General features: G+C 38.7%; 1 protein-coding gene across 1 annotated transcript in view; it reads right to left on the bottom strand.

Annotated features, from left to right (window-relative positions):
• Window positions 1-4,573: 4,573 nt before the first annotated feature.
• The window catches only part of ADGRV1 (adhesion G protein-coupled receptor V1), a 559,991-nt gene continuing 537,114 nt past the window's right edge, over window positions 4,574-27,450 (bottom strand). Inside the window, exons 89-91 of the mRNA XM_042956013.1 lie at window positions 18,240-18,431; window positions 15,220-15,397; window positions 4,574-6,361 (exon numbers count right to left, since the gene is read on the bottom strand). Of these exons, the coding sequence (XP_042811947.1) occupies window positions 6,243-6,361; window positions 15,220-15,397; window positions 18,240-18,431 (489 nt within the window). The 3' untranslated portion in view covers window positions 4,574-6,242. The remainder of the gene's footprint in view (window positions 6,362-15,219; window positions 15,398-18,239; window positions 18,432-27,450) is intronic.

Raw genomic sequence — 27,450 nt, 5'->3', positions numbered from 1 at the left:
GAACTCACAAACTGTGAGATCATGACCTGAGCCGAAGTCGGACGCTCAACTGACTGAGCCACCCAGGCACCCCAAAGATCATCTTTTAAAAGAAGAAACAAGCTGGGGCACCTGGGTGGCTCAATCAGTTAAGCGTCTGACTTTGGCTCAAGTCATGGTCTCATGGCTTGTGAGTTTGAGCCCCGCATTGGATCCTGTATCCCTCTTTCTCTCTGCCCCTCCCCCACTTGCTCACGTGATCTCTCAAATATACATAAACATTAAAAAAAAAAAAAAGAAACAAGCCATTTACTACATAATATCTATGCATTATTTGATGGAATGTTCCAGAAAGTTACCATAATGCCCCTGATAGTTCTTGAGCACCTTTCAAATTTGTTTTATTAGTGTCCTCTACTCCATCTAGTATTTTATTAAATAATTACTACTTCCCTCTTGTAATGTGGCAAAAGGCTTCAAAATGATTTTGATGGATATACAGAGAGTAAAGATACATACTATGGGGCAGGATGATGGACAGTTTCATACACTTCATTAATCAGCTTTTCAAAATCTTTTAAAATCATGCCTTGCGAACTGTAATGTATTATCGTGATTTTCTTGCTTTTCTTGCTCTGATTTTCCAGAATTCTTTCTTTCAGTCTCTTTCTCTCTCTCTCACACATATACACATATATACCTTTACCTTTAAAATAACTATAATCAAAAAAATAAAAATAAAAAAATAAAATAATAAAATAACGATAATCATACTCATAATCAAATCCAAAATAAGTGATGTTGAAATGATTTGTGGCTTCTTTTCTTCATTAGTATCATGAAACAAATGTTGTCATTTCATTCCTATATATATTATTTAAATTTTATTTATTTTGGGGGGGGCAAGGGGCAGAGACAGAAGGAGAGAGAGAATCCCAAGTAGGCTCCACAGTCAGCATGGAGCCTGGTGTGCGGCTCACCCTCACAAACTGTGAGATTATGACCTGAGCCGAAATCAAGGGTCAGATGCTTAACTGATGGAGTCACCCAGGCGTCCCTCATTCCTATATTTTTAAAAAAGTCAAATTTGTGCTTTTGCTCATAAACTCCTAAAGGTTAATCACAGGCAAAAAGTATGCTTTACCCCATTTAAGTTGGAATTATTTCATCTATTAGAAAACAGTGATTACCTATGTTTTCTCACAGGACTAAGATACTATTTCAGTCCTAGAAGTGCTAACAACTTCCTTGAGCTGAGTCATTTTTAGTGACTTCAGCTCTAAATTTGGTGCTCATAGGGCAGTCAGAGCTGTTAGACCCCTAGTTGTTGAGTCCCCAGGCTGGGAACTGAACCAAAGCACTGTATAGGACTCCCAAGAACCATGGCAACAGTATCTGATAACTGCATCCCATTGTCAGAGATGATGGGAAACAGGGTTATTCTCCATTTGCTTCTTCTCCTGCAATCATGTAATCTACTTAAGAAAATGATGTTTACTGGCCATAAATCAATGATACTGAAGCATTAGTGAGTATCTTGGTGGCTTTAAATATATTCCTTGTTAAACTCTTTTATCTCCAGTGTAGTAAATTCCTAATTAAGGGGGTTGCCAAACTTGTCAAAGTGATTTGAATAGTTACAGACAGCAGTAAAAATAGTGTTTATTTTTTTCCCTCAGGAATATTCATTGTATATGCCACCTAGCATGTGTAACAGTTTAATAAAGCATCTGGGATTTCTTAGATTTTTGTAAAGGTGAGTTTGGTTTTCTATTATAGTGTTGAAATTGTTTTTATGAGATAAAAATTTGGGTAGGTGAGGGGTACCTGGCTGGCTCAGTCGGAAGAGCATGCAACTCTTTTTTTTTTTTTTTCATTTTTTTAATATTTATTTATTTTTGAAGGAAAGAGAGACAGAGCATGAGCAAGGGAGGAGCAGAAACAGAGGGAGACACAGAATCCGAAGCAGCCTCCAGGCTCTGAGCTGTCAGCGCAGATCCCGACGTGGGGCTCGAACCCACAAACCACAAGATCATGACTTGAGCTGAAGTCGATCGCCTAACCAACTGAGCCACCCAGGCGCCCCCAGAAGAGCATGCAACTCTTGATCTTAGGGTCATGAGTTTGAGCCTTATATTGGGTGTACAGATTGCTTAAATAAATAAACTTAATAAAAAATTTGGGTAGGTGAAATGTATTAAGAATAACATCAATGTACCAACATTTTATCAGTAAGAATATCATTCATCTGTCTTACTTATTTTATTAGCTGAAAAGACTAGAAGAAGATTCAAGACAATGGAAGAGTTCCTAGATTCAGTCACTTGGTTCATTCTTTAAATGCCACTTGGACAGTGTGGTTCTTTCACTTATACCTGAGAGAGAAGCACTGGGGAGACTAGGTCCATGCCATTAGTCACTAAAAGAACATATGAAACATAGGAATGGCCTTGTTGATTTCTCTGTTCCTACCAAGATCAGGCTGTCTAGATGAAATCCACTCTGGCATCCAGGTGCTCTGAGAAGGTCAACACCACTTAACTTATCTGATTGAGACCTACCCTCAAACAAATCTATCCAGAGGCCTTACAGCTAAACTCAACGAGCATCTTAAGTGCTGGTAAGCACAAGGTGAAATTGCTTGGGAGCTATTTCCCTAAATAAGCATTGTCTTTTTCCATTCATATCCCAAATTATGTGTTTAAACTTCTTTGATCAGATTTGGGAGACATGGAAATATTGATTAAACCCTAAGATTCCTCAGGGCACCTGGCTGGCTCAGTTGGTGGAGCATGCAACTCCTGATCTCAGTGTTGTGAGTTTGAGCCCCACTTTGGGTGTAGAGATTACTTAAAAAAAAACAAAACACACACACACACACACACACACACACACACACACACACACACACACACCCCAATCCTAAGACACCTCAAGAAACTGAAAAACAACTTAAAGCTAAAGTTCCAGAGTGAAATTCTTTCTGTTTTACTCACTAAGATTTTCATTTGCCTGCACTCCTATCTTGGTAGGAATTCCAACAGCAACAACACTACTCCATACCTCAGTAGCATGCCTGTCTGCGCTTGCATCCAGAATGAGAAAATCTTTTTTTTTTTTTTTTAATGTTCTAGAAAATAAAAATTGAAGAAAACCTGAGGCAAAAAGAAGAACAAATTTAAGATCACAAAAATACAGCAGAGACATTTCCCAAGGAAATGTTAGGTGTCTATTGACAGAGGACAGAAAATGTCATGGAGATGAGAAAAACAGAGTTTCTGTTTAGGGTGGTGAAACAGTTTTGGAAATAGAGGGGAGGGGTGAATAGCATTGTAAAGGTAATTAATGCCACTGAATTTAAAAATTACAATAAAAATGGTTAAAATGACAAATTTTGTATTACATATATTTTACAATAAAGAAACCCCAATAATCCAATATACCAAATACTACTGAATTGCACACTTTAAATGGGTGCATTGTATGGGATGTGAATTACATCTTAATCAAGCTCCTTTAAAAATGTCACAAAGGAGTGCCTGGGTGGTTTAGTTGGTTAAGCGACTGACTTCAGCTCAGGTCATGACCTGGAGGTTTGTGAGTTCGAGCCCTGCATGGGGCTCTGTGCTGACCACTGGGAACCTGGAGTCTGCTTTGATTCTGTGTCTCCCTCTCTCTCTGCCCCTCCCCAACTCACACTCTGTCTCTCAAAAATATATAAACATTAAAAAAAAAATTTTTTTTTACTGTCACGAAGAGGGGTGCCTCGTGGGCTCAGTCAGTTAAGGCATCCTACCTGGCTCAGGTCATGATCTTACTCTTCGTGAGTTTGAGCCCTGCAGTGGCCTCTCACTGTCAGTACAGAACCAGCTTCAGATCCTCTCTCTCTGCTCCTCCCCCCACCTCTCTTTCAAAAATTAATTAATTAATTTTAAAAAGTGTCATGAAGAAAGAAGTTCAAACCCCCTGAAAAAAAGCAATTGCAACACAGTAGTCCCAACCCTTTCTTTAGTTTTCATTTTTAGGAATTTGATTTGATTTGTTTCTTCCTACACAGTATTATACTTCCTGGGCAAATGTCCCATTTTAATCTACAGTGAGAGGAAACAGGATGGCAAAATATTGCTGCTGTTAGAACATAAAGTTTATTTATTTTAGCACTGTGGCTTCTGGAAATTTTGTTTCTTTCCTTCCAATATTTAAAAGAATCCTGCTGAACAGCAGCAGGTAGTCCTTTTGATTCCTTATTAAAATGGTTCTTTGGACAACCATACAAATCCAAGAAACTGAAGTAAAAAACGTATCCCATTTGTCATGTTTTAGGCCAGACTTTCCCCAAATTCTGACGATATGCTGAAATGAAAGTGAGTAGCTACTGGCAATTGCCTTTGTTAGAGAATTCCTCATTGGTAAAGTGATAGGCTTTTCATGAACTTTAAAGGTGGTGGTTGGAGCGCCTGGATTGGCTCAGTCTGTTAAGCATCTGACTCTTGATTTCACCTCAGGTCATGATCTCACGGTTTCATGAGTTCAGGCCTCACGTTGGGCTCTGCACTGACCCTGCAGAGCCTGCTTGGGATTCTCTCTCCTCTCGCTCTGCCCTTCTCTTGCTCCTGCTCTGTCTCTCTCAACATAAATAAACGTAAAAAAATTGTTTTAAAAAATGGTGGTAACGAGACTGATTTTACCCTAAGTAAATTCCTTAAGAAAATACCTTAAGTGACAAATAAGAATCTAGTTTTCTGGGGAAAATGTTACAGTGACTATGACTTACAGATTCCACGCAATGAAATCTCACATTTCTATCATCATTACATAAGCCCCCAATTCATTAAAATCTATTAACAATTTCAATGTTACCAAGTCTAAAATTTTCATCTTAGATTTTACATATTATAACCAATTTCATCAATTGCCTCCACCCTATCATGAAACAGACTGTATACAGAGCAGTGCTGGGGCTGAAAGAGACAACCAACTTATTTGTCACATAACGTAAATACAATCCTGTTACCACCTATTCTAAAGTTTCCAAAAAGGATTATGACTCCACCAAGGACGGAGCTTTGTTTGTTATGCTGTTTGATTTTGTTGGGCAGCTTTTTGTTTCCTACCTACAGTGACAATCCACCCATGAACACTCAATGTAAGAGGGAGGAAGTAGGAGTGGGGGAGGACTAACAGAAAGAGAAGAGTCATTTCACAATCTCATCAAGATAAATAATGCCACTCAGGTTTTATAAAAAGTAAATCCATGCTTAAGTAATTAAAGGACACTTAGGTGTTTTAATTATGGCTCTAAAGGAACAAAGTTTTCTCTTAATTATTTTTAATTTTAATTTTTTTGTTGAGATGATACTGATTTTCTCAAAAATACTAAAAAATTCAGAAACAAAAGGTCACAAAGGCTTCCTTAGGACAAATGTGTTCTGTTCCTAATGATTCTTCTGGAACCACAGTCAATGAAATCATCACAAACACAATAGTGTTTGTTCTGGGACAGACTTTCTGATTTCTCATTCCAAGACAAAGAAAGACTGAAAAATCAAAACCCAGAAATATTTCTCCTAAACAAACTACACTGTTTAAATGCTCCTCTTCTTAGCTGTGCTAAAATGCTTGATGTAGTAGTTATTTTTAACTGGGAACAGAACATTTATTTTGGAAAATGTTCAGATCCCTAATTTTATAATGAGCAGAAATACATACTTTTGATGAAAGATGATGCAAACTGCAGTATCCCCGTTAACACGTAGTGTAGAATCTTTAACAGACGATAACATTTTATGGTTTTTAGGAATGAAGGTCTTCTAAAAGCTGTAAAGTCTTAAGTCTGGATGACCTGTATCAATACTGGAAGAAAAAAGGTGCTTGACCACACTAGGTGAGCGTGTTTCTTTGCTCATACACAACATTTCCTCATAAATAACGAGCCTGGGTGATGTCATATGGATTCTATTGTTTTTATTGATCGTTATTACTTTTATTAAACAATGTTAGCCATGCAGGATGATTAAAAAAACAACTAGTATTCTTGGAATATATGGTATAAGGGATAGAAATTGATTCAGTCTTCATCATAGCAATGAATTTTCAGGTTGCACAAAGATAAGTAACTCATATTCCCAACACAACAATCACTTCTGGGTTAATCATCCAGTACAATTCATAGGTTCCTATTATAGAGCTGTATGTAAAAAATTAGAGTTTTAGCTCAAAACCAATACAAATACGAAAGTATCATTCTAATGGTCACTAAGGCGCTAGAGGTGGGTGTCAGCAATGGGTATCCTCCTGAGTTCTACGATCTGGGAGTCAGTCAAGGTGCCTCCCTCCTGGCTCCCTTGACCCGATTCATTATCACTGACACTGAGACCAGCACCTGTAATAGAAAAAGAATAAACACAAAACTCCCAACCATTAGTGCAGTGTTTTGAGGGCCAAGTTAAATCAAAACAACACATGTTTATTTCTATTACACTGGTAAATAGCGAGCTATACATTTTGAATAGATATCATTATTAATTTTTTTTAAGTAGGCTCCACACCCAATGTAGGGTTTGAACTCACCACCCCAAGATCAAGAGTTGCACGCTCTGAGAAGAAAGAGCTGCACTGACAACACCTGCTGTCATATCAGCGTCCAGAAGACACAGGCTCTGAATGACTCAGATCTGATCCCAATATAAAAATAATTGCATAACACAGAACCAAAACAGATCCATACACAAAACCCACAAGGCTAGCTGTTAATTACAGAGAGCGCCCAGAATCTCTGTTTTGAGGAAGCTCCACTGTTCACTCCTCGTTTTACAACTCAGAATAATTCAGAGAATTTAACACTGTGCTGGAGTAATACCTTGTTCTTCTCTTGTCTAATGCGCGGAGGAACACAAACTCTCATGTTCTCTCACACACACACACTCAAACTCACACACTCACACACAGAATGGGGATGTGGTCACAGGGTGTGCTGCTGGGCTGAATCACTACCGATTACAGGTCCCACTCCTCCCCCTCTGCTGGGCACACACGCTGCAAACAAGAAGGAAAGTGAAAAACCAGTTGCTGGGCAGCCGAGACTTCCCTTTCTGTTTGAAACGCAGGAAAGGCACATGTGCAGAGTTGGTAGCTATGAATTAGGTTCGTCTTAACCTAGTTGGGGATGGAAGGAGGAGCCCACCACTGCCTTCTTCCAGCCAAGCCCTCCTTCTTCTGGGTCTGTCCTCCCCACCCTCTCTGTGAAAGGTTGCTGTTGAAACCCTACTTCCACCCTTTGCTTCTGGGACACTACACTTGCTCATCTCATCCCCTGACCTGCTGGTTCTTTCCAGAGCTCTTCTGCTTTCTCCTGAATCTCTTCCTTCTGTCTCACCACTGGAGGCCTTGTCTTCAGTCCCGCTTCAAGGCCCACACTATCTGCGTGACCCGTTTTGCTCTCTAGCCTGACATCTCACTACTATCCCCCTGCCTGAGATGCCCTTCTCATCCCCCACCTCCTTAATCTGGCTGCCTCCATTCTTCCTGTCAGTATCAACTCAGCGGTTACCTTGGCTACCCACAGAAACCTGATGGTTCTCTTTCAAAATTTCTGACTCCCTCATTGCATCATATCCCTCATATCTTTGAACCTTCTAACTCACAGGACAGTGCTCAGCACACTGTGGGTGTTCAGTGAATGTTTGCTGAATGTATTAATAAGCTATGCTCTGCGTTCTAGTTCTCAACAATGTTTCTTCCAGCCTTATTGCCCGTTCTGTTCCTCTGATCCTTTCTACATTTCACTGCCCTCTTCTTGCTGATGCGTCAGTAACACATCAAGTCTGGAACCGTCTGCATTGGCTTTCAGGACACTTCCTAATCTGGCTCTACCCTACCAAATAGACATACTTCAACATTTGCCTATTGGAAAGCTTTCTCAACGTAATCAGGTCTCTTGTCTCGTCCTTCATGTGCCCATTAATTCCAGCCTGAGTATCTTCCTGCCCATCCATCAAGGCCCATTCCCACACCCTTCCACAGATAGCTCTTTCACCTTCCTTCAAAACAGGGAGGTAGAGAATGCAATATTTGAAAAGAAAAGTCCTAGTTTATACCTGAAAAAATCTGAATCACATACCCTTTTTTCTCTTAAACTGCCCAGGTTTGGATAATAAATTATGTGGTATCTCTCCAGATAATGTATATATAAATCATGGAGCAAAATGTATAACAAACACCCATGCACTCTTGGAAGTTATTAACTAAAATATTGCCAATGACAACATTTTTAGAAATTTAGTTGCCAAAACGAACACATTTAATGTGGAAAAAAAAAATCAGATTTTTGGTTTCTCTTGAAAAAGCAGAGGGCAGCACTAGGCCTGCATTTTTGGAATGGAAAAAAAAAAAGGAGCAAAAACATGGATCTGGCACTACCCTCCGGTTTGCCACTGTTTTCTCATCTGGTCTTCTTGCGTCATCTACAGTATCTGCTTGGCCCCTGAGGTAATATTTGAATCGGCTATTATGTCTTAGAAGGAGGATAAAAGGTCCATGCTTCTCTGCCAGGGGAGCAGGGGAACTGTCCCACTTGGAAGAACCTGAGTGGATTGGAAGACCTTGGCCACTCTATAAGGAGAAGGTAACTGAGGCCCTGAGGCCAGTAGCAGCCTCAGGTAAGGAGGAACAAAAGGGCTAAATAACAAAGTTGCCCAATAGGAGATCAACTACAGAGAAGGAGAGGACACCATGATTACCATCAGGGCAGAGTGGGGCTTAATGAACAAACTAGTATGAGCTCCCACTGACTTTGTGCTGGCCTGCTCCAAATCTCCTTAGGAATACAGAAGTGTTTGCCCAGCATATTTACAAAGCACACCAGAGAGAAGTTCTGTACCGAAAGCCTGCTGAGCAGACAGCAAGGAACAGAGGGGACTGGGCTGGGAGGTTTAACATGGGGCGTAGCTTTCAAAGTAATGGCTGTCACCATCTTGTTTGTAGTCCAGAGCCCTGTGAAACGTCAGGAAGTTGTAGATAGAGTCTCCCCTTGAATCACCACATCTACATGACCCAGCTCATCCTCCTCCTCAGTTTCTCCCAAGCTGAAATAAATGCATATTACTCAATTCTTAATCCCTCACTGAGACTCAGAAAGGGCCCATATTACACACAGTAATAACATGACAGACTGGGAGCATAGCCCCGGGCTTCTGGGCTCTTTGTAATGCATAAATAGTCTGGGAGGGTGTTTTGCAGTGAGTATCAGGATTTTCTGAAAGGAATTTTTCTGCTTAAATTTTAAGCCAGAAATTCAAGAAAAATCCACTAACTGTGGTAATAGTCACCTTTCCCTATGGTAGAATAGGTAATATCAAAGAAACTAGTTGTAATATTTTACATTCATCTAGTGCCTCTCCTTTCTTCAACATTTCAATACAGTTTAGTTAGGAAAGGATGATTATTAGTCTTGTTTTACAGATGCAGGGATTGAGTGGAGATCAGGGTGTTGACTGACTTGCTCATGTCACATAGCAGGGAAATCCCAGACTGAAGATGTCCAATGGTCTTCTGACCCCAAATATAAGGTGTTTTCTTCTATACCATACTGTCTTTTTGGTGGCAGTTCTAATTGTGCTACTTTGTGCCTGGTCTAGAACACATTTTAAACCTTCTCCGCACATATTCAAGCCACCCCCATTCCTACCTCACTTAATAGTCATGATGCAATGAACACCCGGGTGTTTCAGAACACAGTATGGATATGTAAAATTGTTTTTAGGGGCACCTGGGTGGCTCAGTAGGTTTAGCTGCCGGCTCTTGGTTTTGGCTCAGATCATGATCTCTAAGTTCCTGGTTTCAAGCCTCGAATATCTGCGATTAAGGTGTGGGGCTTGCTTGGGATTCTCTCTCTCCCCCTTTCTCTCTGCCCCTCCCCCACTTGCACTGTCTCTGTCTCTCTCAAAATAAATAAATAAACTGAAAAAGGGGCACCTGGGTGACTCAGTCAGTTAAGTGTCTAACTTCGGCTCAGGTCATGATCTCATGGTTCGGGAGTTTGTGCCTGGTGTTGGGCTCTGTGTTGACGGCTCAGAGCCTGAAGCCTGCTTCAGATTCTGTGTCTCCCTTTCTCTCTGCCCCTCTCCCACTCCTTCTCTGTCTTTCAAAAATAAATAAATGTTCAAAAAAATTTAATAAAAGAAAATTGTTTTTAAGCATAACAATGAGCTGAACCAAACAAATAATTTATACAATGTGCTACTGAACTTAGACTGCCAGCTACTGATAGATTCTTTACACTAACAATCTCTAAACCCCAGGAAAACTTACCAACTACTTATAATAACTCTTATTAGCTAAATGAGGAAACTGAAAGCTTGAGTCACTTGCTGAAAATCACACAGATAGCGGACTGCAGAACTAGGTTGCCAACACTGGGCTCTCTGACCCCAAGGCACATTCCTATTTTCTGTGGATTTTTCAAATGTGACAGTAATACAAAGGTCATTCTCCCTCAATCTTCTAGCTTTCCAAATTCTGCTCTTCCATTTTGATGCCCACTTAACTTTATTTAGCTTTAGGTTTAAAGCTAAATTCTGCTCTTCCATTTTGATGCCCACTTAACTTTATTTAGCACACTGGTCTCTAGAAGTTTTTGAAGTTAAATAAGTCATTGTGATTTTATGGATTATAGCTGAAAGAGAAATTTATTAATGAGTTCTTAGAGCAGTTTGAGCATTTGGGCCTTGATTCTGAATGTTTTTGTTTCTATTCAAGGACTTGTTATTTATTTTCTTCTGACTGAAAAAGAAATCATTTGAAGTTTTCAATAAAGAAATGTTTACCATGACATTTGTGTCCTTGGCCTGGGTAAAGCCAGGAAGCTAAGAGATGAGGGATGATAAGGAATCAGATTAGTCTCTCTGGGAGGAGTCTTCAGTGAAGAAAGACCCTGTTTCTAAGCCTAATATGTTCCAAGCCTGACATATTCTAGAATCTTGTCATTTTTGGATCAACATAAAAATCTGGTCACTCACCTCATAATCTAATACTATACAATGTTCCAGGTCAGTGCCTCTGATGTCCTTTACAAAGCATCTGAAGCATTGGGATTCCTTTACCTTTGGTACATGGCTTTTCAAAGGGTCTAGGGTGGTATGAGAAGGACAGGTTTAAGAAAATGTATTCCCAGATCTTTAACTTCTATGTGCACTCCTTTTTTTTTTTAAAGTTTACTTATTTAAGTTTTTTTTTAAGTTTATTTATGTATCCAAGGTGGGGCTTGAATTTAAGGCCATGAGATCTGACTGAGGCAGCCAGGCGTCCCAAGGTGCACTCTTCTCATGAGTTTTTGATAATTACTTATCAAAACATTTAATATTTTAAAATCAGTGCTGACTTACTCAACTGTAGATTAATAATAACTATAATGATAATAAAAGAAAATTTGGACACTTTATATATAGCCTTATGGCCACAGAATAATTTTAAATTTCAATTTATATACATGTTTTGTGAGAGAGAAGTATGAGTAAGTGAAGATTAAATGAATTTCAAGCACAAAATATATTACATTAGGATAAAATTCTGTGGTGGGAGTGGAGTGGAAATACAAGTTCAAGGAGAAAAGACAATTATGTAAAATTTCCAACTCTAAGAAAAAAGTCTACTCCTATATTTTAAAAATGGAATGAATAACAATGGGTATCTAGTTGCTATGATATTTAGATTCCTATGAAATAGTTTAAAAGAATAATGTAAAATTTTCATTTTAAACTTATAATACAGTGGAAATTACATTATTTGATCCTATTTCAACTTATGAAAACCTTTACATTTTTATTAAAATATATGGAAAGGGTTAGATAGCTTTTCAAAGTTGTTTAGTGGTTTAAATGAAAAAGGCTTAGAAGACCCACTATGCCCAGTATCAGAGCTGGAGTGAGCCATGGTTAAAGTGGACCTGTGATACATTAAGGTTTATGAACTCAAATGTCACAGAGACCAGGTGGGATAGCTTAGACCAGTGACCCAGGTCTAGTGAGCACTGGATAAATCAAAGATCTCATGCTCTGTCTAAAGGGGCAGCCATTACACAACTCTAATCAAGGAGATTTTAGGATTGTGCTAGACTTTAAGCACTCTGTTGCTAGATTTTTCAAAAAAAGAAATTGTGGGGTTTTTTGGGATACCTCTAAATTTTTTTTCTTTAAGATTTTTGTTTGCAAGTAATCTCTATACCCAACATGGAGCTTGAAATCATGACCCCAAGATCAAGGGTTGCATAGTCTGACTGAGTCAGCCAGGCACCCTGGAATTTCTCTAAATTCTTAAATGTGTACTTAAAAAAATGTTACAACACTATGAGAATCAAACAAAACCCTCTGGTGGGCCAAATCCAGCCTATGCATCAACTGTAAATTCAGCTGTAGGTGGAATGGTATATGGACTGCTCCTCTGATTTGACCATATTCTACGATGAAGCGTCTAGGGGGTGGTGCTTTTCTGAAAACAGAGGGATCCAATGTTACAGACTGCTATTTTGGTCTTTTTAAGTATTTATTTCCTAACAAGTTTAATGAGCTCCAAAGAATGCTAAACTCATCTATAAGTAAGCAAGTCATTCCATACATTCCTGAACTGAATGCATTTAATACTTGTTATATATATAGGACCCACATCTAATTTAATTATCCTGCAAGAATTCATTTTATGTTTTCAGTGTCATAATAACAACTGACCACTTTGTAGTGCTGGGGACATAATCTTCCCTGAGAATTATTAGTAATCTGAAAGCCCCTTTCTAGTCCTAATGCTAGTGAGCATTTTGGGCAGTTGTTCATTACCTCCTTCATAAAACTTTCTTGTCTCTTTACTTCCTTCTCAGCACACTGCAGTTTCCTTTGTGGGACCCTCTTCTATTCACTCTTGAAAGGCAGATATTATCTAGGATGTTCTTCTTCTTTCCCTTCCTCACCTCTTTTCTTCTTCTCTCTCTCCTTCATTCTCCCAAGATCAAACTTGTCCATCCCCGCAGCTTCAAATATAGTTTCCACATGGATGCATTTCAAACCAATACCTTCAATCCTAAACCCTCAGCTTAAGATCCTTCAAGCCTGAATGTTTAAGATCCACCAGGCCTAATAACCAATAAGTCCGAATCTGAACTCACCAGTTTCTCGCTGCAAACAAATCAATGAACAAATGCTCTTTACATGATTCCTCAGCCTCTGAAGTGAGAAGCAGAAGCCTTTACTGACTGTCCTCTGAGTGTTCGCTCAGCCTTCCTCTTGTGCTCATCTTCTCTTTCTTATTTCCACTTCCTAAATCTGGGACCCAAACCCCATTCCCTTGGACAATTGCAACAATCTCCCAGCCTTTCTGGCTTTGCTTCTAAATTTACTCTTCATACTTTTGTAAGAGTTATTTTGCCTCAAAAACCAGTGGGAACATGCCATTCCTCTCCTCAAAAACCTCCATGGCTCACTAGGTTCTATAAAAATCCCACTCCTTAACATGGAATCTGAGCAGCATTTTAACATTATGTAAAATACCAGCAAGTGTTCTGCTCCCACAAAATGAATCTATTACTAAATGTGTTCCGGAAACACCAGGTTAAATTAAGTGAAGTGGGTTTCTTTACTCTAGGACTTTTCAGAGCTGCTAAAATGCTAATTGAATTGTGAATCTTTGCAGTTTCCCAAATAGACTCAGTCAGGGGATCCTCCCATTGAGGAGGGCTATAAATATCTCAAGGAGGTTGTTCGCTGAAACCCAGTTGGGAAACTACAGTAAATTATAAACCATGCAGGTTTCAGGCCTTCATGCTTCTGCCTGGATGCACTCACCTTCCACCCTGGCCATGCTGCAGGCAGGGTCTCTTCTCCCCAGGCACCTATAAACTGAGCACCTGTAAGCCCCAAGGCATGGCTCATTCTACTCCCTCAGTCTGCAGTGCCTTTCCTCCACCCTTCACCTATTTAAAACCTACATATTTTTCAAGATACAATTGAGAACATTTAAAAAGATTTCCTTGATCTCTTCAATAATTAATATTTCTTTTCACTACTTATTTACTCTTCCTTATATCACATTTGTGTGAATGTCTATTCCTCCAAGCAAACTCTTAAGTTTCATTTTTCTTTCATTCATTCATTTTTCCAATAATATTGTTGGATATGAATATTGGAAAGTATTCATTTTCCAAACACTATTCTTTTTTCTTTAATTTTTTTTTGATGTTTATTTGTTTTCGAGAGAGACACAGAGAGCAAGCAGGGGAGAGGCATAGAGAGAGGGAGACACAGAATCTGAAGCAGACTCCAGGCTCTGAGCTGTCAGCACAGAGCCTGATGTGGGGCTCGAACCCACAAACTGCAAGATCATGACCTGAGCTGAAGTCGAACCCTTAACTGCCTGAGCCACCCAGGTGCCCCTCCAAGCACTATGCTTAATATAGGCATATATATATATATATATATATAGTAAAATATACTTGGAATAATTATTTTAATAGGCTCATCTGAGCATGGACGTATCTTCTTGCTTGCTTGCACATCTAGAAATGAAAATTTCACTGAAATTTTTATAACACTGGCAGTTCAAGATCTTTCTGAGGAAAAAAAAAAAAATGCAGGGGCACCTACCTGGCTCAGTCGACAGCATGGGACTTTTGATCTCAGGGTCTTAAGTTCAAGCCCCACGTTGGGGTAGAGTTTACTTAATAATTAAAAAAAAAAATGTTTAAAGGAAAGGAAAAAACCCGTATATTTGATTTGAAAACAACTATCTATTGGGGTCACAGGCTGAGTGGGGTTGAACATGTAGGAGGAGCCAGTGAGATACAATATGTTATGGTGCTTGGAAAACGAAAGAACTACATGCCGCCCATGATACTGCCTTTGAAATTCTTTGCTTCAAAGACACTCTAGGTCTCTGTGGCAGGTCAGAGGCAAAACCCTCTGAGTGAGATCCCTACCAGATTGTCTTACAACACTGAGATTGTTTCAATGGTATCTTGGTGTTACATCAAGATTCCAGGACAGAGACATTTACATTTAGAGTATGCCTTTTTCTTAAAAGCAAATTATAAATTATTTTTAGATTGTGTTATAGTCGGTGCCAAGAACAAAATATCCTAAAGTTTGGCTAGGATTAGGAATGGGTCATGAGAATCGGGATGTGCACTTCATGGGAAGAGGATATAAGTTGTAGCATAGCAAGAGTGCCTACTTCTAATGTGGTTTGTGGGTTCATACATACCAGTTTTTAATGCAAATATCAAGTCATCAAACTCCTGGGACTCCTCATCAGCTATTAGTGACCCCTGGCCATATCCTCCAGAGGAAGGAAATGTGGCGCCATTCTGCGGACTTGGCTTCAGGTCAGGGCTGGCCTGACTGGCTTGTTGGAAGGATGCTCTCTCCCAATCAGGTGGCACCTTTTTGGTGTAGGGTGGGGAGAAAAGGAAACAATAATATCAACACCTACATAGTTACTCTGATATCTACATGAATAATTTATCTTCACATTCTTATTACAAACATCAAGTGAAGGGACTGCTGAACTGTTTAGAAGAAGACCTCTTTAATTTTACCTTTTGTCCTTAGAGACAACCTAATCTGGTGTTTCTCAACAACTTCTCTGTTAGAATTACTTGTAGATTTCTATGTGGTCATGTGTGGGGAAAGAAAATTATTTTTTAAACCCAAACAACATGTTTTATTTTTTTGTAGGATGTATGGGAAGGAAACTGTTAAGAACATAAGAACTGGGGGCAGTTAATGGACTGGTGAACAAAATAGCCTAAGGGGAGTAAAAGGTAGAAACTTCCAGTTACAAAATAAATCTTCACATAATCATTGGATTAAATGATTAAAAAGATAGTTCTAACCTAAAATGATTAAATGTATTCACTTCCCTCTTGGTCACTGATAAACAACCCCTTAATCCTTCCTTGCCTAATGCTTTCCCTTCTCTGCGTGGCTTTCTAGAATGTTGCTGACAGTCCCTCACTGACAGCTGGATCAAGGCCAATTCTGAGCTTCTGAGGAAGGCAGGACACACTTGAAGGGTGTGCCATTGTGCAACACCCTACATGAACATTCAAGTAGTGGCTCAGGCCCAGGAACTGAATTGTCACAGCTGCTCCCTCCCGACACGGGGTTTTCTGAGAGACTACAGGGAAGCCTCCTGCTGAGAAAAGTGACCTGAGGACTGTAGGAATAATGTGAGAGAAGATTAAGCCTTAAAATATTTCAGTAAGAAGTTGACCATCTAGAGCCACACCGCTCAGCAGAGCTTTCTGTGATGACACGGATATCTTAAATCTGTGCTCTCCTTTGCGGCAGCCACGGAACATGTGGCTACTGGGCACTTGAATGTGGCCAGGGTGAGTGACAAACTGAACTTTTAATGCTGTTTAATTTTACTTAGTTTGAATTTAAATAGCCACACATGGCTAATGGCTATTGTATTGTATAGCTCAGATCTAGACAAATGCTAGATTGGATAAACAATCAAAAAGACAAAAAAACATTTTTTTTTTTTTTTTAAAGATTCACTCCTGAATCGTTGGTTCTAAAAGTATCCATTTCTGGGGCGCCTGGGTGGCTCAGTCGGTTAAGCGTCCGACTTCGGCTCAGGTCATGATCTCGCGGTCCGTGAGTTCGAGCCCCGCGCCTGGCTCTGTGCTGACAGCTCAGAGCCTGGAGCCTGCTTCCGATTCTGTGTCTCCCTCTCTGTCTGACCCTTCCCCGTACATGCTCTGTCTCTCTATGTCTCAAAAATAAATAAACATTAAAAAAAAAATTTAAAAAAAGTATCCATTTCTATTGGTACCAACTACAATGTGAAAACAATTCCATTTTAACCACTTTGGGGATATAGAAATGGCACTAGATTTCTAAACATTTAAGGGTACTAAAGATATATCCCAATTCTTAAATATACTTGTGATCACTTACCTATTTTAATTTTAACCTGACATGAATAAAATTCCTTTCAACATTTAACATGGGAGACAAAAAATATCACTGAGCAGGTAGATTATCTATCTACATACCTACCTACCTACCTATTTACCTACTTACCTATCAATAAACGATTACCTTTTCAGACAGATGCACTTTGATTTCTTGCCAGATTTCAGGATGCAAACACAAATACTGTGTCCCTTGGTTTTCCTTTTTTAAAATGTTTATTTACTTATTTTGAGAGAGACAGAAACAGCACAAGCAGGAGATGGGCAGCAAGAGAAGGAGAGAGAGAGAATCTCAAGCAGACTCTGTGCTGTCAGCACAGAGTCCAACATGGGGTTCGAACTCAGGAACCAAACTCAGGAACCTTGAGATCATGACCTGAGCCTAAAACAAGAGTCCGATGCTTAACTGACCACCACCCAGGTGCCATTGTCCTTGGCTCTTTAATACAAAGACAGCAATGTGAGTTATGTAAGGAGCAATAAGCAAGCATTCTTCTGGCACTGTAGAAATGGTCAGGGACCTGCATACTATCTCTTCCTGGACAAATGTCTTCATGTAAGTTTAAACTTTGAGCATTGGTCCCAGTGCTATGAGCAGCATTACTGACAGATTGGTGGCAATGTGATTTAGACAAAGGAAAGCAAAATGATGAGGACAGAATGCAAAGAACAGTGGGAGGTGGATCTCACAGAGGACATCCTGGATAGATTTTTCTAGCAGTGCTGCTGAAGCCCTCTTCCAAGCTTTTGCCCTAAAATATTTTCTGGTACTTAAAAAGAGTTTTTAGCCTCCTTTCTTTTCACTGAGTATTTGCTGGGATCCAAGTAATGAGCTGGGATGGGTGAAGAAAGAGAGTGAAGGACGTATTTTTAGGAAGAACAGTATTTAAAAAAAACATTTCCAAAGCACATCCAGTCACTGCCATTTTAAATTAGGAAGATTTTGAAGAAAGAGACGACAAATTATGTTCTGACTTCCCAGTACAAATCGCTGGTTAGTTTAGCTCACAGGGCAGGGAAAAAGAGAATTAGGTAACAGGCATGATACCACAGTAAGCCAATCAAATACCACTGATCAGAGGCTGTTCCCAGGAGAGGGATTTAAAAGTCACATAGTACCTTTTAACCTGCAATCATCTTGAGGTGGAGGTGGACAGGGAAAGGGGGAGGGAGAGAGAAAGAGGGAGAGGTGGGAAGAGAGGGGGAGATGGGTACGGAAGGGAGAAAGGAGGAGGGAAGGGGAGGCAGGCAGGGAGGGGAGAACGTGAGCAAGTGCAAGAGCAAAGGCAAGAGCAGGCACCTCCTCCATAGCACTGATAAGGTTCTGCGTGGACTTGCTGATTTCCCCTCCAGCAGGAGGCATGCCACTCCCTGGTGTGAAGAAGGCTGTGCTGGGCCCAGGGTGTCCATTCATTTCCACTGTGTAGCTGGCCTTCATAGGGCAGCACGTCTGGTTGTGCAGAATGAAATAAACCACAAAAACATAAAGTCCCTGCAAAAGAAAATAACACTAGTTTGTTAAAGGAAATCCGGCTACCGCAGCTGAAAAATAAAGGTGGTTGTAAGCATAGCTGGATTTTCTACAAGCATTCAAATTCTACCTGAAGCTGGGAATTACAGAACATGTTACAAGGCTAGCAAGGGGCCACTGTAAATTTCTGGATGTCACAAAAAAGTTTTCCAGTGTTATTTGGGAAAAGTGCCCCCTCACTAAAAACAAAAAAAAAACAAAAAAAAAAAAAACCACATTTTTTTTATTGATTAAAACACAAGTGACTCTGAAATCTAGCCCTACAAATATGTGAAAACAAACTGCAGACGCATATCTGATTAGCCGTGTAGCTTTTTGTTATAGAAAGCAAACCTCTTGCCTTCCCGAAAATTACTCTTTTCCCATGGATCTCACTTGTTCTCATTTTTTTTCTAGCAAAATGGTTGAAGTGAGGTAGACTTCCAGAAGGGCAGTACTAATTGAGCCTTCTGATTTTGTTTATACAGCTCACTGACTTATTTCATTTGAAAACAGCATCACTGGGTAGGGACTCAGGAATTCTGTGAATTGCTTGGTATTTAGCGTGCCTTGCTTCTCAGCGAACGTTCCAGGAGACAACAAAGCTATCTTGTGAGTTCTTAAAGATCTGCTGGCCCTTTAAATTCTTTTGCAACCTAGTCAAGCTCTTGACAATTGCTCTGCTTCCGTCACAGACAGCAACTCAGATTTTGCATTTGTGTTCCAGACATGGCCTACACTGGCTGTCCTTCATGATTTCTACAAGGGATCTACTGTATACTTCTAATGGTGCTTCTATAATGCTTGGTAATTTTGACCTTTATTCTCGGCCAATAAAATATGTTAAATTGTGGCTTTTGTATCTGTTAATCTTGGTGTTTAAGTTTTGGAAGCAAATTAGAATCTCCTTAGTTATGAAAATTCTTACATTAATCCACAAAAATGAAAGCAAACTTATTAAAGAAGAAAAGGAGTTAATGTTAACATTGTTCATGAAATACGAGTAAGTTTCTTCGTTTTGTGAAGCTTGCATTCTCACATGGTTCATGACATTTCTAGGAGTATGGAAGCAATAATGCAAATAATATACTTGTGGGCTTGAAACTTGTATCTGCTGGTATAAATAGCAAAGTGTCTGTTAGAAAATACTCAAGGCATAAGAATGACAATGAATTTTTAATAAAATGAAATTTGAAAACAGTCTGCATGATGGGCATGCTAGCATGTGAGCTACGTTGCCATTTCTAGAATACTGCCATAAATTAGGTCTTTCTCCCCCTTCCAGAGTTGGTATCCAATCTGTATAATTAACAGATATGTTTTAAGATCAGTGGTTCACCTGCTAAAAATATTTTTAAGTATAATTACCTTAACCACAATATAAAGTTACTAACAGAAACATGTTTCCTTTTGAATTAGGGTTGTTTTGTTTGTTTTTGAGCAACATTAGTATTTTAAGTTATGTAGGTAAGTGAATTAGTTTCACATGCAAATGATGATATAAACGTTAGCAGAAATAAATCTTCCTGAAAACACACACACACATCCAAAATTTTTCTTGAACAAGTAATTTTTCACATGGGTATGACCTAATTAAATTGGCCACAGCAATAGACAAAACAGGAAAAAAATTAAACTGTCAGCCTTAAAAACTGTGAGAATGTCTCTGATTTATTTCAGGATTTCTCTAAGTGTTACGAAGTGATAGGGTAAAAGCTAGATCAGGAAACAAAAACCATGTTTTAAAATCCATCTCTAAGGACCCATTTATTAAAACAGCACATTCTCTCTTGTTTGTTTTTATATCTAGCCTTTTGTGCTTCAGGAAAGGAACTGCCTGCTGAAAATAACTTGCATGTGAAAATTACATGTGTTTTTTTTTTCTTTTTCTTAAAAGAATACATATACAGCTAATACTTTGAATCTTTTAGATGTGCCCCCAGGAAACATAAACATTTTAGAAAAGAAAAGAATGTTTAAATGTAGATTGTGTGACATTTGCCTGGGTCCGGCCCAGGCTGGGCAAATACAGAAAAGGGAGCTTCTTTATCTAAAGTACTCAGCCATGGAGATTTCTGACCTCAGAGTAAAAACAAGTTCCTTTCCCAAACACTGCATGTTTCAATCCCAGGCTCTCCCTTATATGCTGGTCTGTAAAATAATGTAACAGAGAATCTAGAATCTCAAGTGTTCAATCCAAAATGCTGACCACCCACTATATGTACACGGTCAGGCACTGAGATGCAAGGATAAAACATCAGATTCCTACTCTCAAGTTGCTCACAGAGACAACAATATCTTACAAAGTAATAGGTTAACTCTTTTAGAAGCAAGACCTATATAATCCATCCACCTGTTGTTCCTATGCTTTACTCAGGGAAGGGTGACAGAAGGGAATTCTTTCTGCGCATTGCTATTTTGATAATTTTGTTGGATCTCCTACTACAATGATGAAAAATGTTTTCAAAGTCTTTAGTTAGATTGTATCTGGATGAAACATACCTACTATGGCCAATTTTTAATTTAATTTTATTTTTTTGATACAGGCATTTAAACTTATTGGCAAACATTCAGTGAGACACAAACAGACCATAATGTCTAAAGGAGTTTGATCTCCTAATATGATCAAAGAGGAAAATAAGTACAGCAGATGTGGCTGCTTAACTCAGTGATATCTATCAGTTCCATTAAGGTGGGAAAGAATCAACTTTGCTATTTGACAGATCTTCCCGAGAAGTGGTGGCAGAGGAGAACCGGGTAAAACAGCAAGTTGATTAAGCTGCCTGCTCCTGAAGGAAGTGAAGTCTTAGGGCTTCGCGCTGGTTTGGAGAACTCATCTTCAATCTGAAAGTGCCTCCCTCTGAGGACTACGATATGGCCTTCAAACAGGAGCAGTTAATCTTGGCAGGACTTGTAAAAAGATCTCAGGAGAGGGTAGAATCCAGGTATTCAAACCGTAACTGCATGCAAACTGTCACCGTGGGCAATGCCCTTTGTCTCTGCCTCGCCCTTCCCATAATTCCTTCAGGTTATAAAAAAGTGGTGAAAAAATCAAATGCATTCAATGAGCCCATTTAAAAACAGCTGCCCAGTCCCATTTCTTTAATTTTAAATCGGCTCTAAATAAAGCGAAACATCAACTCACTATTTTTTCCACGTTCCACACAAAGTGTGACAGACCTTACACTGTGTCCTCCACCAGTGAACATTAACACACCCATCCAAAAAGAGCTCTCACAGATACTGAGCTATATGTGTTCAGCAACCTGACATACTGACTCCACACAACCTCTACTTCTAATATTTATTTCAGTTTCTGGCAAAGAGTTTTGGCCAATGATGCATGATAAAAATACACAGGTGATAGTGCCTAGCCTGCCATTAAAACACAAAGAATTAAATGTCTAGACACTAAAATGTAAAGTTTATACAGTTGCCAGCACTTAAATATTTGAGGAATAAAAAGCTAGAGTTCCACAGGTAATGAGAAATTGGTCTTACAGATACCGCACATCTCACTGTAACCACAAAAGTTGAACTACTGTGCTGTTAGTAGTTGGCACTAACTATGATTCAGAGAGTTTGAAAATAAAGGAGATTTTGCTAATATAAAGTCCAGTGAACTAAGATGAAAAAGACAAAGATTAAAGGAATTACAGAAGCTAATAGGGAAAAAAATACTCAAGAATTGTTCATTGCTATACTTGAAAAGGGGAATCCAAAGAATGATAACTGAAGATGAATAAAAAGACATAATATTAATATAATAATAATTTCTTGTAAAAGAAAAAAATAACTGAACCTTCAGATTGAAAGTATAATACCATATACCAGGGAAATTTTGATACAGATTCCTTAATACCAAATCATAGCCTTACTAAGTTTTAAACTTTAAGATATTCAAGCAGAAAAAAAGCCAATCTGTGACTAAGTGGTAAATTTTAGGCTTTCCTCAGACTTCTTTACATCAACTAGTAGTGCTAAAAGACAATGGAACAATATCTATTAAGTTCTGAGGGGAAAAAGTGGTCCAAGAATATTACACTCAGCCAATAGAGCATTTGAAATTATCAACCATTAAAAAAATATGCTGGGAATGCAACATCCATGTATCCTCTTGGGTGAAGGTAACCCAAACTACATGATAATAAAATATAACCAATAAAGAGATGAATTGCCCGTACAGAAGAAAAAACAGAATTCAGTACAAAGATGGCAAAAGGATCATGTGGGGTGCCTGGGTGGCTCAGTCAGTTGGGTATCTAACTCTTGATCTCATGGTTGGTGGCTTTGAGCCCTGTGTTGGGCTCCGACCTAGCAGTCTGGAGCCTGCATAGGATTCTCTCTCCCTCTCTCTAAAATAAACTTGAAAAAAAAAAAAAGGATCATGTAAAAAGACCTATATATCTATGCATTTAGATATAAAACCAATACTGAACAAAATTATGAGAATTAGAGAGTCAAATGAAAAAGTTAAGTCTAGACAACCTAAAAAGATAATATTAACTAAGAAAGTTCCTAAGGTTGGGATAGAGGAGATGGGAGACATGATTATTCATGATTCCATGTTTTACAGCATGTAGTCAATCAATACTATAAAATTGAAATACCTAGGTAATAAAAAACAGTGATTCTAATCATTAAAAAAATTTTTTTTTAAATTTTGAGATAGAAAGAGTGAAAGAGCTGGGGTGTCGGCACAGAGAGAGAGAAGAGAGAGAATCCCAAGCAGGTTCTGCACTGTTGGTGCAGAGCTTGACTTGGGCTCAATCCAACAAACCGATAGATCACGATCTGAGCCAAAATCAAGAGTCAGATGCTTAACTGACAGAGCCACCCAGGCACCCCTCTAATCCTTTAATGTATTTATAATTTCTTGTCTTCTTTTTTCTTAAAGTAAGCTCTATGCCCCAACTTGGGGCTTGAACTCACAACCCTTAGATCAAGAGTCACATGTTCCTCCAAAGGATCCAGCCAGGCACCCCTACCTAGTATATCTATATTTGTGGTATAGAACAATTTTTTGAAATTCAACAATTACTCCTCTTCCATTTTAGTTTTTCTAATGAAATTTTCAAATAAATTTAGTTTTGTATATTACAGCAAATATAATATGGTCACATAATTTAAAATTTACTTGTAATTAGACATCCAATCATATTTAGTATTCCAAAAAAGGTGTCTAGAATGATGTGCACTTAATGTTACTTTTATTTTTAAATAGCCAATGGTATTCAAAGAGACTTAATGACATATGTATGTATAAAGTGGGAATGATTTTAAAAATGATCCTTTGTTTTTAATGCCTCATTTGCTCTTTCTGGTGCTCTTCATTCCTTTCTTTGGAACAGGATTTGCTCGTATCACTTCTCTTTCCCTCTAGCCTGCAGAACTTCTTCTTAGCATTTCTTAGAGTTCAGATATGTTAGAAATAAATTCTTTCAACTTTTGTCTGCCTGAAAATGTCTTTATTCCATCTTCATTATTATTATTTTTAATGTTTTATTTTATATTTGAGAGACAGAGAGAGAGACACACAAAGAGTGTGAATGGGGGAGGGGCAGAGAGAGAGGGAGACACAGAATCCGAAGCAGGCTCTAGGCTCTGAGCTGTCAGCACTGAGCCTGACGTGGGGCTCTAACTCACGAACTGTGAGATCATGATCTGAGCTGAAGTTGGACGCTTAACCGATGGAGCCACCCAGGCAACCGCATTATCATTTTAGGGGAATATTTCCACCAGATACAGAATTCTAGGTTAACAGGTTTTTTGTTTTTCTGGGGACTTTGAAGATATCATTATACTGTCTTCTGGTTTCCAAGGTTTCTGATGAGAATAGTGTTTGTTTTTACCTTTTTTTGTGTGTGTGCAATGTTCCCTTTACTTCCCCAAGCTGTCCCCATGATTTTCTATTTAGATTTTCAAGAGTCTGTGATATACCTGGGTATAATTTTCTTTGTTGGGGGTTCTCTTAAGCTTTTTGGATTTGTGGTTTTTGCTATAGAATTTTGAAAATTCCTGGCCATCACTGTTTCTGTTATGGTCACCTAATGTTAATGAGGATTATTTTTGAAGTCATTTTAAAGGTTTTTAACCTTGGGGTGCCTTTGTGGCTCATAAAGTAAGAGCAGGTGACTCTTGATCTTGGGGTCATGAGTTTGAACTTCATGTTGGCTGTAGAGATTACTTTAAAAAAACTTTTTAATCTTTATGCTTTTATTCTGTTTCAATTCTTTATAGTAAATAGTTACCATTTTTTCCAAATAGTAATTTTTTTAACTACAAGCAGATTTGTCAGTATATTAACAAAGATCAATTCTATATAATGGGTTAATACAGATGAATTGTATATAATGGGAACATGGACATGTGGATAATTTTTTGTTTTTCTTTTCCACATTTTAAAAACTGAAACATAGAGATATTGAAATAATAGGTATAATGTTTTTGGAGCCACAGGGAAAATGTGCAATTTCAAAATCTCCACATTTTTGTGGAGGCTTTACAAATGGCCTATATAAAACCACTTATCTTTTAGATAGTCTAAGAAAGTGCACAAAATGATGCAGGACAAGGGAATTCGAGAAATGAAATCTTCATTAAAATTCAGTTTTCAGCTGAAAAAAAATCACAAATTTGTGATTAAAAAAAAAGAGTATCTTCCATTAAACTTTACCCTCCTAGAAAGCAAGAGACTATGTCCAGTTCACCATTATATTTTAAATTTGCAGCGTGGACCCTGGCACACAAAAGGAGCTTAAGAAATATTTGTGAAGAGATTATGGTTTTTAAATATCAGCAGGGGTGAGAGTGGGATGGGGGTGGGGACAAACGTGGGTCTGAGGCATGTGTTGATTTTAGTCCTCTGTTTCTCTCACTATAGTTAAGTGATCTGGTAGACGCTCAATAAAATTTTGTTTTGGTTTGGTCTTTCCATTTCACATGTTAGTTACATTGCCAAGACTCCCTCATGGGAGAAGCAAGCATCCACTCCTGGCTGGGTCTCTGCTTTTTTGGGCTGGTGCCCCTCTGGTGGTGGGCTTGCTTGGTGCTTAGCTCCCAGGTGACTTCCTGGCTGTCTCTGGCTTCTCTGCTGGGGCTGGGTTTGTATATTGCTGCTGCTTCTTGCGGCCACTTCCTCTCAAAGGACTTCACAGCTTTCTGCTTTTGCTCTTCCCTTGGCAGACAACCCTGAAAAGTCTCTGTTGATCTCTTGTTTCTGCCTTCGCATGCTCGTGGGCTGCAGACCTACTGCTGTTTCGTATCGCTAGTGACTTGGCAGCAAAGACAATGGATTTCATGCCAGTGACAGCATTGAAAAGATAAATCCAGTATTTGTGCATTTGTACATTGTTTTAGGTATGAGATAAGTAGGAATTGCATCGTTCCTAGCCTCTTATTTTTTTTTATCTCTTCTTTTTTTTCAGTTTCAGTGGCTTTTGTTGATGTTATTTATAATAAGAATCTACAATCTGATGTGTGCATTAAATATACAGAGAAAGGAAACAAGCAAGTTCATCTTGATGGACATTGGTTAGTCAGCACAATTGAAATACTTAGAAGTCTACGGGAATATTTATTACCTGAATGTTTTTACAAATTATTTGGATGGGATAGGCAATGACCTAGTGTTCACCATGGGTTACGTTAGGTTCTAAAATTTCTTACTATTTTAAGGGACATTATCTATTCAGAACTAGTAGAGTCAATACATTTTCAGTTGGCTTAGTTTGTTGACTTCACACATGTCTATGACTAAAATATTGGTTAGCAGGCCTTCACTTTCAAGGTTTGGACTTGGAAAGATGACTGTTCTTTTTTTTTTTTTCATGTTTTAAATTTATTTTTGAGAGAGCACAAGCGGCGAGGGACAGAGAGAGGGGGACAGAGGATCTGAAGCGAGTTCTGTGCTGACAGCAGTGAGCCTGATGTGGATCTTGAACTCATGAACCACAAGATCATGACATAAGCCAAAGCTGGACACACAACCAACTAAGCTACTGAGGTGCCCAGAAAGATGTCTGTTCTAAATTTTGTAATTCTTAGGAATAACAATTCTTTTTTTTTTAAAAACAAGTTTTTTTTTTTTTTAATATTTTAATTTATTTTTGAGAGACAGAGTCAGATCGTGAGTGGGGGAGGCTCAGAGAAAGAGGGAGTCAAAGAATCAGAAGCAGGCTCCAGGCTCTGAGCTGTCAGCACAGAGCCGGATGCGGGGCTTGAGCCAACAAACCCTGAGATCATGACCTGGGCCAAAGTCGGATGCTTAACCGACTGAGCCACCCTGGCACCCCAGGAATAACAATTCTATATGCTTTTTACCATATATATCTAGAGTACAGACAAGATTATTTTTTCAGGCAAAGTTTCTACCTACAGTTTAAGGATGTATTTCCCTGCATGTCACTTAATGGACACAAGAAACATTGGTCAGGTTTCTTTGTGATAAATATTCATGAAACAAAAGACAATTATTAGGTTTTGCCTCAGCAATCTTCTCTCCAGACATGATCCCTGTTCCTTCAGCCTTTTCTCTTGAACCTTCTTCTACAGAAGAAGGTTCATCTCTGACACTCTTATTGTTCATCATGCTTCTGTTAAGTTTCAAAGCATGGAACACTTAGTCATATTACTTATTAGGAGCAAGACTATTTCTGCCAAGACAGAAGAAAAATTAAGGTGTGTGTGTGTGTGTGTGTGTGTGTGTGTGTTTATGTGTGTGTGTGTTGTTATAAGAACACAAATCCCTGACCCCAGTAACTCCCTGCTTTGAGAGCCCCCAGATTAGAAAAATTTCAGAAGTACATATTGAATTGGGTGGTAGGACTGAGGGACAGAGAAGGCTAGATAGAGGTGGTCATAATAGTAGAGAGATGGAACTAAATAATGTAGAGGAGGTTTGGAATCAGAATAATTTTTTTTATGGTTTTAATAAGAAGAGGTGAAGAGAATCCAGTTGGAAGAAATTTTGAATGTAAAACATATTTTTTAAATTAAGATG

This window comes from Panthera leo, chromosome A1 (genome assembly GCF_018350215.1).
Source record: "Panthera leo isolate Ple1 chromosome A1, P.leo_Ple1_pat1.1, whole genome shotgun sequence".
Lineage (NCBI taxonomy): Eukaryota > Metazoa > Chordata > Mammalia > Carnivora > Felidae > Panthera > Panthera leo.
This window is presented reverse-complemented; position numbering and strand designations above follow the sequence as displayed.